At 36.6% G+C, this 10,260-nt stretch overlaps 2 protein-coding genes across 2 annotated transcripts; both read right to left on the bottom strand.

The window, feature by feature from the left end:
• Nucleotides 1-394: 394 nt before the first annotated feature.
• arl4d (ADP-ribosylation factor-like 4D) lies at nt 395-3,595 on the bottom strand. The gene is made up of 2 exons (XM_081392332.1): nt 3,369-3,595; nt 395-2,655 (listed from the first exon to the last, which is right to left on the bottom strand). The coding sequence occupies exon 2, from the start codon at nt 2,525-2,527 to the stop codon at nt 1,925-1,927; it is 603 nt and encodes a 200-aa protein (XP_081248458.1). The 5' UTR covers nt 2,528-2,655; nt 3,369-3,595; the 3' UTR covers nt 395-1,924.
• A 1,104-nt stretch (nt 3,596-4,699) lies between these two features.
• tmem106a (transmembrane protein 106A) lies at nt 4,700-9,543 on the bottom strand. The gene is made up of 8 exons (XM_081392333.1): nt 9,364-9,543; nt 8,224-8,395; nt 8,073-8,136; nt 7,808-7,961; nt 7,563-7,703; nt 7,387-7,430; nt 7,164-7,217; nt 4,700-5,872 (listed from the first exon to the last, which is right to left on the bottom strand). The coding sequence occupies exons 2-8, from the start codon at nt 8,345-8,347 to the stop codon at nt 5,758-5,760; spliced, it is 696 nt and encodes a 231-aa protein (XP_081248459.1). The 5' UTR covers nt 8,348-8,395; nt 9,364-9,543; the 3' UTR covers nt 4,700-5,757.
• Nucleotides 9,544-10,260: the final 717 nt, after the last annotated feature.

A 10,260-nucleotide genomic window follows, 5' to 3' on the forward strand; every position in this document is an offset into this window, starting at 1 on the left:
TTTTTTCAGATGCATTTGCTAGATGCTTTTTAAGGGCATTTTCTAAGACTAAAAATGCGTTTGTTTGTTTTTTACAAGATTCAAATCCACTTCATTGTAGTAAAATATTTAGACAAACATTTGCATAAGTAAGTCCGTCTTGTTGGAGAGGATTACTGTTTGTCTTCCGCTGAAGAGGACAGTGCCACTTCTTAATTAACCAGCTCAGCAGGATGACTGGCCTCATTCTTAAGATAACACTGAGAGAACCAGTTAGGTCAAATGCCACTGATACCAAGTCTGTCATGACATTTGTCTTCGTCTTCGGAGCTCCACCCGTGTGCTACTCATGGTGTATCGACAGCCAGAGGTCATGGATCAGAAACCTTGACAAGCGTTTTTTTTTTTTTTTTTTGAGGTGGAGGCAGGGTGACCACAGGGATCAATAAAGTATTTAACATTTACGTTGGTGGTGTCCCTTTCAGCACAGCAGATGCTTATTGGATATTGACTGATGAATTTCAGTCTATTTTTGTCCATTGTTTGGAAAAGTAGGTTCTATTACTGAAATATAACACTAACTTTAAATAACACATATTGGTTTCCAGTCATATAGTATAACACATTTGTTTTTAATCCTAAACAAATTATTAAAATTGCAAGTTACATATCATCATGTCACAGGCCCAGAAGTCTTACTACGTTATCACATTTACTGCCCATCTTGTAAATCATCCCTGCTTCAGTCTCCTCACCATAAACCCAGAGCATCAATTAATCCAATCAGAGCAAAGCAGCTGCTTTACTGGGAACTCCATGGCAAAGTCAATAGATGTGTCTGTCGGTGCAATGGTGGGGGTCGGGACATCTAAAAACCATTTGCTCTCTTAAAACAATTAAATCCTCAAAATAAGAGTAGATTTAGGCTACATTAAAGGCGCTGCAGCATGAAACCTATTAGTCACTCTCCATTTTGTATGCCTTAGTCTCTACATATATCTTACTTTGGTTGTTTAATAAATAGTTTTTTTGTATATTGTGTCAGCAAATGTGATATACCGTTGCTTCCACCCATTTCTAGGCTGTTTCCGAATTAGGCTATAACTCTGAGGTTATATCAAACAATGTTCTTTCAGCATCAATGCATTTCCTGTGGGACATCCTCCCTGAACACAGATGACATCATCATGAGCGCCTGCTCTATTAATACTTTAATAGGGGCAGTTTTCTGTTTCATCACAGTGAATTAAAACCTAGTATCTATCTATCTAATAAATAATACATGATTTAATAATAAATTATAATCAAAATGATCATTTATTTCAGCAAAGACTACAGCCTCAGGAATAAAAGATATGGCTTCTGAGACTGTGTCAAAGCCATCTATAATTTATTAATTCTACAGCATTACAAAAACTATATACAGCATGTAAAAACAAACAGATTTTCCAACTTAAATGTAGATCTGTGAATAGTGAATCTCAGTGATTCGCTTAGGACTTCAGTTTCACAACTAACATAGCGTGAACATGTATAGGGCCTTTTATTATATCGGCACTGGCAATCAACTTAACATATGTGAAAAAAGGATGCCTGAAGTCTTGTGAAAAATAAATATATTGCCAAGCTGTGATTCAGTCTCTTTCTTGCTTGGAAGAAAAATAAAAAAGAAATAAAAAAGGCAAGGATGTAGGCTTAAATTCTGCTGATACTACAGCCTATCATTGCTATCACATATTCCTTCATTACAAAGGGGAGCTGCACAGCAATTACTCGGCATGGAAGAAAGCAGTTCAATACTGTGTGACACATAAAGGTCAAATCTGTTTTCTCCTGGCCACTGGGGCATCTGGAGTATTTCCTTCATAAAGGGATTCCCAAAATCCTACGACAAGTCAGGGTTCACCGAGGAGCTTTGCGAGTTGAATAAGCCGTCCCATTCAGCTCATCTTTTTTTCTTGCTGTGCCTAACCGTTTTCTTTCGTTTGAGGATCATATCATACAGTTTTTCCAAACCGAGCTGCAACCCCTGGCCGTCGACCGCGCTGCACCCTTGCACGTGGTGTAGGGTGGAGGCACTCAGTTCGTGTACTGCCAAAACCTTCTCCACGTCAGAGACAGGCAGCGCAACTGGAAGGTCCTGTTTGTTAGCCAACACAAGCACTGGAACTCCTTGGTTCTCTGACGTACGTGTAATCTTATGCAACTCCACCTTAGCCTCCTCCATGCGCTCCGCCTCCGTGGAGTCCACCACAAATACCATGCCGTCTGTGCGCCGCGTGTAGGACTTCCACAAAGGTCGAAGCTTCTCCTGACCGCCCACGTCCCACACCTGAAAGGTAATGGCACGGCCATTTCCGACAGGAACTTTAATCTTCTCAGTGTTAAATCCCTTGGTTGGGATAGTTTCAACAAATTCCTTCAGCTTCAGTCTGTAGAGAAGTGAGGTTTTGCCCGCAGAGTCCAAACCAATGACCACAACGTGGAAGGACTGGAAGTTAGGCAGGAACGGTGTGTTGGGGGCAATCTCTGTCAACTGGTTTCCCATGGCAACTTGGTTTTCTCACCCTCTTGTAAGGAGAAGCAGATTTGTCTAAGTGTTTGGCATTTGCACCTACTTCAAAGGTACTGCAGACAGACAGACGTGCTTGTAAGATCGGCGGCACCGTGTGGAACCTAATTAAAGGAGAAACAAAAGCTGATTATCATCACCGATAAGGAAGTTATTTACAACTTCACCAGATTTACCTTCAAGCAAACACAGTAAACCAGCTGCAAGGTTTTAGCAGCTACTACATCAAATGTTCAAGTAATGAAAAAGTATTTGGTTCTATTCTATAAAAAATCTTTAAATTAAATTAGAAAAAGACGTTGGTTTTACATTCACAATAGCTCACTGTAAAACTCTTTATTGTCAATTTAAAATCAACAACAACAACAAAAAAAGAACACAAATAAGTTAATTGTAGCGTTAAAGATCGAGCTAGAGGGTGCTCTCAATGCTTGCCACTTCTAATCCTCTTAAGTCTAAACAGAAATAGATTTCTAAAAATAAAAAAAAACATAGATATTATAATTTCCTGTAAACAGCTGTGATTTATTATTACATTCACGCACATAGTTTAAATGGAAAGTATGGGTAGGCTATGTCAACGTAGTAATTACCACTACTGTAAAAGGTACGGAAGCCAGATCATTTAAAGTTTAAATTATAAAATCCTATTCTAAACAACTTTAAAAAAGATTAAAGACTACACGATAAAATTAAAAACATCTTTGTCGAGCAAATTCAGCAGATACTTGAGAACGAAAACCGCAGTGTAAAGAGAACGAAAACCTGGCTTCTAAAACGATGCGATTTCATCTTTGTCAACATTCACACCACTTACCTAATAGGTGTCTATCTTGAAACAGGCAGCTTTTCCATTTCTCATTTTAAAAACATAGGCGACCGGTTCTCCAAATGACTCAAAACAATGCTCATTTTCCAGAGTCTCTCTTCCCTCCGACAGTATCGACCTCAGAGATGAAAGTGGAGCTGAGCGCACAAGATCCAGAACAACAATCCCCGCAAGTGACGTCACGCGAACCCCGCATTCCTCTCGCGACTCCCTCTAGCGTTTGATTGTTCAACGCGAGTTATCAAATGACAAGTCGAGTTTGTTTTACAAACAAACAGCACCTCACTGTGGCGAGCCTAAGCATCGAAACTACCAAGTACTAGTAGATCTTGTATCTTTTGGCTGTGCATGATTGCGAATTATGAAGGGTTCTCTCTAAATTAAAGTAGGCCAACGTCTACAAAACTCAAAACTTATATAGCAACTAAATATACATAAAAACTAGTTAGTGTTTTGTTTAAAGCTAACTTCGCTATAAAGACGTAAATTAACACTGTCAAAGGCTGTGATCTAAATGTTGTTTCAAGCAAAATGTCTAGAGTCTATAATATACCTTTTCAGAAAACAATGCTAATTTTAGCAAGGTTTTTAGTGTGTTTTTATTTTCTCTAAACAATTAAATTGACACAACGCGCTACAATCGAACTGTGTGGCGTCGTCAGCACGTTGTGAGCGATTGCTGAACGTTGCTAGGAAACCACCAAGCTGTCCAAGGAGGACGTGGAGTTGTCCGCTGTGGATTTGGACATTATCTACAGAACAGAACTTGGTAAATTTTGTCCACTGCTCTGCAAATATGCTTTTCTTGCCTGTTTGTTAAGAATTATTATTATTTAGTGTTGTTTGTCTTACACTGAGACATACTTTTGCATGTTTATGCTTTGCCTACTGTAGACCTATGTAACGGTATCGGACTTGACTAACGTTAGCCTAAATGTTACTCCACAGCTCTACAACGGCATTGACCAAGTTGTCACAGTACGAATTGTTGTTGTTTTTGTTAACCTTATTGCGAACACTGCTAACTCAGCTGTCATGAAGCCTACTTTCAACATTTATGAGCAGCTAAGAAATCAGTTCAGTGTTTATTTCTTAATGAGTGTGTCATGACAAAAGAAACATCTCATCATGTGGGTTTGAATTTCATTAATCAGGAAATGGTCTCACGTTGCAGGCCCGCTTGTGGTGTAACATGTCAGCAATGCACTGGGAGGCCCGCCGCCGTCAGCAAGTGCTGGACCGCAGGTTATCTGCCTCAGTGAAGCAGGTTCCCACGTTAACAAAAGTATATGTAATACTTTTATACCCCCTTTTTTATAAATAAGTTAAATATTACATCTAAATAATAGGATTTTATTTATTTTTTTAGGAAGACAAGCCAGGTAAAAACAAAGAGCATTCTGAGGCACATATGAAACCCTGTGAACCTGCAGGGTCCAGTGAGTCTCCAGGTAAAGCTGCTCATAATAACAGGTCAACAAACATCAGTAAACTCAAGAATTCTCCATTGTTTGCATGCCATTCAGAACAAAGAGTCACCGCTTTAGAGGTGACTGAATTTTAATGATCAAAATACAAAATTAACAACATACTATACATGGAATCTTCACTCAGTCCGTGTAAACATTTGTTTTCTTCAGAGGTTGACAAGCAATGCAGTTGCAAATGTCATGCCAAGATGAAAAGATACACAGTGAGTACATTCCTGCAGATTTCATCACAAACTTGTTTAACCTGTTTCTGTAGCTGTAAGATTCAACAGATCCAGTGGCTGGACATTATCTATTTAAATGTTTACCTTTTTTTTGTCCAGCCCCCATATGTGTATAATATCACAGCGATTATTTAAAGAACTTATCAGGTGAAACTGATCCAGAATAAAGCAGCATCTACATAAGATGTGTGCTTGATTTGCTCTAGTCCCTCCAGTATTCCCAGCAATGGTGAAGATGAAGACCAGACTACTGGACGGCACCAACTCCACATATTATATGTATCTTACAGGAAACCAGACTTTATTTGTTCTTTCATAATCCTAATTAAAACAGAATTGGCTATTTAACAGTTCTGATTCGATTTTTTGCAGAATTTGATCAAAAAATTTCTATTTAATGTGCAAAATCGTGGTGTGCAAGTTTTAAAACGTGTTTATATAATGTAAACACTAACAAATCAACAGGAAAGACAAGCGGTCTAAGTTAACAAAACACATTCCTTAATTATTCCGGTGATATTTGCATTGTATCATACGTTACTGTCATCATAGTCTAATCCTATTTAAATGGACTGCAGTAAATTATGGCATAAAATAGCAATCCTTTTTAAAGCAGCCTACTTCGATTTCTATAACATCAATATTCATGGCCATGGCAATGGTTTAGTCTAGAGGGAAGTGATGAGGCATAGTGGAATTCACTCCACAGTCAATATACTCATAGGCATCTGTAGACACCTCCTCTGAATGGGACAGGTAGGAGACTTTGATATTCAATCTGTAGATAACACAAGGAATTTAACATTAATTACTAAATATGAATTGAACTGAATTTATAAAACCAAACATTTGCACGTGACATTAAGATACAAGTTAAAGATAAAATGTACTTATTCAAGTTATCCTTGAGTATGTATGGTGCAAGAAATTTAATTTCTGCAAAAATATTAAGCAGCACGACTCTTTTCAACATTGATGATAGTAATAAATGTTACATGCACAAAATAAGCATTTAAAAATGATTTCTGAAGGATCATGTGACTGAAGACTGGAGTAATGGCTGCTAAAAATTCACCTTTGCCGTCATAGGAATAAATTATATAATATTTTACAATATAATAAAATAGAAAACAAGTGTTTTACATTGCAATAATTTCACAATATTACAGTTTTTCTGTATTTATAACCAAATAAATGCAGCCTTGGTAAGCAGCTTGGACTTTGTTCAAAAACAAAAGCTGACCGCAAACTTTTGAACGGTACTGTAAATATAATTTACTATAGATGTTTTTTTATAGGTCATGCACTTTATAACTTACAAGATTTTAACATAGACCAAAGTCCATGAAGTTCACATGACTGACAGTCAGCAAAAAATTCATGGGTCACTGGTTGCATGACCAATTTAATTTTTATTTTACTTGGTTTAAGCGCAGCAACCAGTTTTTGTGTTATGGCCTACAACAAATATTACAGATGTTTGCATGGTTATGTTTATCTCACTTCAGGATGGTCCAAACTCCTTGAAATAAATCTTGATCTCTATAGCACATTACAGAATACATAAATATAATAGCTTGTGCTTCAGGTCTAAAACAGCGGATATGGGGAATTTCAGGTTCCCATCTAGTCCCCCACTAAAGATAATAATTAAAATAAAAATTATGTTTTGCCACCAATTCATGAGTCATGAGGGAGGTAATCACTCAAAAAAACAGTTAGGAAAATGATACGTTCAAGCAACTTCCATTGGACTACTTGAGATGGATTGACCCTAATATAATAAATAGACTACTTGACTTAGTTATTGCCAGTGGTTGACTGTTGCTTGTCTTGAATATGATTTAACATTATGTGAAATACAAGTCTTTTGTTGTATCTATAGTGAAAGTGAATAGATTTTAGAATTTTATACATTTACAAGGTATACCAGACGACATAATTCTTCAATGCACACCTTCCAAATCCAAGCCTTCAAAACATCAACCAAAGATAGCAACTATCATTCAATGATTCAGTCAAACAATATGCTAATAGAAATGCATACTTACTGCAAAGTAAATACTTACTGCAAATGCAAGAATAAAGTGTGAATCTGAAAGGCACGTGACTTGCAGTAATTACTGTAAAAGGAACGGACATTAGAGAATGTTTATAGATATATTTTTTGTATTTGAAAATTGTCATACACAGTCATAAACACAATGTAATTTGCACTGATATTATAGTGGGAAACAATACATAATTAAATACATTAATTAGTGAAGTTTAGATACTGATTGAATTACTTACTTGAGGCCTGTGTCATCAATTACAATGTTGGCTACAACTTTAATCTGAAAGATGAAAGAAAGATGAATGAAATCCTGAAAGAATGATAATTTTCTTCCCAGGTTTCTGATGCCTTGTACAATGCATCTTGGAAAAATGCTTTATATTACAATTTGCTTAAATAAAAAAAGTTTTACCGTTTTCTGTGATCGAGGAGGAAGGTTGGTGACATTGAGGAGCTTGGTATTGCCAACCACAGTCTCGAAAATCAATGCTTGCACACTAAGATTGTCAGCTGTGATGCTGACAAAGTTTTGGTTGGTAAGGTTCATTTTGTGCTGAAGAATGGATAATACGCACATAGGAATACAAGCTTTGTAAAAAAAAATGCATTACAACAGTTGAATCTTAGGGTGTCGTCTATATACGTCAGATCACCTACCGTGACCACTATTTTAACTTTATCTGGAGTGAAATAGACCATAGATGACTGTAGTTCCACATCTGACATATCCATACTCCGTGGGAAGAGGAAAAACAGGATCAGTGAGCAGATCAGGAGGCAAAGCCCCACTGCTATACACACATAGAGTTTCCTGTGGGACATTGAACCATGTTGAAGAATATTAACATGATGAAGCACATTTTATTAATCCCTGAAAGAGAAAATTGCTGAATTATAGGCTTCTTGTCATAGTGAAACTGACGTGTGGTGAGGTTTCAGCCTTTGGTCGCTGCAAGGAATGACCGCCACAAGTTGGTTCTCCTGACCTGTCAAAAGTTTAAGAACGGAAACTGCCTAAGAAACTTTATTTGTAACCAAATAATAAGATAATGAGAAAATACACTGAAACTTGCCTCTCGGGATGCGTCCTGTGCCCTGGCAGGTAGGGCATGGATCTGACTGTCCTTCCCCATTTACACTGCCATAGTCCATCCATTTGGAAAACCTTCGTTTCTCTCCGTATTTATTCTGGGACATAATGCTGTATTTCCAGAAGATATCAGGTCAAAACTAAAGACCCCCACCCTAAACAATAAGACAGCTTCAGTAAGGTTTGTATGTTGGTATGTAGGTACACATCATTGATGAGGAAATCAACAAGCAAACTCAAAGTATTTTTTACATTTTTTTTACTTAAGGTCAGGGATTGTACTGTTCTAGTTATACATTACAGTACTAACAACCCAAACTGACTCCAAAACCTCACCGTAAAACAGTAAAATATCACCAAATGATCAACAAAGCTCCACAACAATAAATTTGCAATGATGTCAAAGAGCATTATGGTTATGGAACAAAGTTCCATGATTTAATTAAAGACCTTAAACGACACAGTTTACGTGACCTTTGAAGAAAACATTTAATTATACATACTTTATAAGTGTATACATTTTTTTTTTTTTTGATTTTCATATACTTTAATGTTATGCAACATTCTCTCAATTTTCATTAACTAACTTTGAATTAAAGTACGTAAAGTGGCATGGAAGCGTGAAAAGAAATAGTTCACAACGCAAATTACGTTAGGGACAGTGACTATTCTGATTGTTTAAGATGTTGGTGATCGCTGACAACTTTCGAGTTTAGGAAAAAGAAACCAAATTAATCCCAACCGTTTCCAGCTGAAATGTTTTGTGGCGTAAATGCAATGGAATGTGAAAAGTATTTAGAGTTAGCTATCTCGTAATCACATTTTGTAGCCATCGACTCCCAAGTCCGAATGTGTCTATGTAAGTTAGGCAACTTTTATACTTTTCTGAACACAGCAGTAAGTAATGTGTAAAGTTAACAGTATTTTAAGAAAGATAAGAGTACACAGACAACCTCACAATGTCGTATCAGAGATGAGTGACTGTTGTAAGTCACAAAAGACTGGTTGAATTTATATCAGTTTCCTTCCTTAACTAACATCATGACACATCTAGTAGTCACGTCAAGACACATTACTAAATGCGTTTATTGTCAAATCATCACACAGCACTTTTCCCACCTACCGTGAATTCATCTGAGCATGGTTTGATATCGCGTTTTAATCTTTCCCCGCAGATTAATGTCATTCGTTGCGTGAGTTATTGAAGACACCACACGCCACTTTCCTTCAAGATTTGAGTATGAACTTTCGAGTGCGCAGTTACTTCCCTATAGTCCTTCACAGTTGTTTGGTGTCGCCATCTGGTGGTCATAATCGATACTGCGTGTTTAAAGACTGCGGTTGATTAATATACCGTATATTTGGGAATTATTATTATTTGGGAATTAGTGTCGAGACTTTTTAGAGGTTAACAAAGAAAAATATATCATTTTAAAATGTATTAGAATAAAAGCGAAAAAAAGAAAAAAAAATGGTACGGATCTGAATACACTAGAGTTGATAATTGACTAATCCCAGATTAATCTCTTCTCTCTATCGGGCCATGATGGAGAATATAAAAAAACACATCTATTTATATTAAACGGAAATGGCATTATTTTGCTTGCAAGACACATGTACCTGCTCACAGAGATGGAAAGAGTTTGCATGGAAAAATAATGCGTTTTTTTACCTTACCCCCTAAAAGTAACCTATTATCCACAACATAACTATACTGGATATGTGCATGTCGATTTTGACCATCTTCATGTATTCTGGAGTTGTCCAAAAATATTCCCTTTTTGGAACATGATTTTGTTGGATATCAAAAATATTTCTGATATTTAACACCAAGAGATCTCACAACAATATATCTTGGAAACATTACACACACTGTGCTTAGAAGGTATGTATATCTTGTTAATATATTAAGTGTAGCAAAAAAGTTTATTTTTATTTTCATTTGACAATTAATACTATCATTAAAAAGAAAAAGATACAAAACATCTGTGTGGGGGAATCTGTACTCAGTTCCTGCCTT

This window comes from Scardinius erythrophthalmus (assembly GCF_964197995.2).
Source record: "Scardinius erythrophthalmus genome assembly, chromosome: 18".
Classification (NCBI taxonomy): Eukaryota; Metazoa; Chordata; class Actinopteri; order Cypriniformes; family Leuciscidae; genus Scardinius; species Scardinius erythrophthalmus.

Coding starts and splice junctions, on each gene's coding strand:
- tmem106a (XM_081392333.1), bottom strand. CDS start 8,347: ATGTCCCAGAATAAATACGGAGAGAAACGAAGGTTTTCCAAATGGATG. Junction 8,137..8,223: donor CACAGGACGCATCCCGAGAG/GCAAGTTTCAGT, acceptor AACTTTTGACAG/GTCAGGAGAACCAACTTGTG. Junction 5,873..7,163: donor ACTTTATTCTTGCATTTGCA/GTAAGTATTTAC, acceptor TGTTATCTACAG/ATTGAATATCAAAGTCTCCT.
- arl4d (XM_081392332.1), bottom strand. CDS start 2,527: ATGGGAAACCAGTTGACAGAGATTGCCCCCAACACACCGTTCCTGCCT.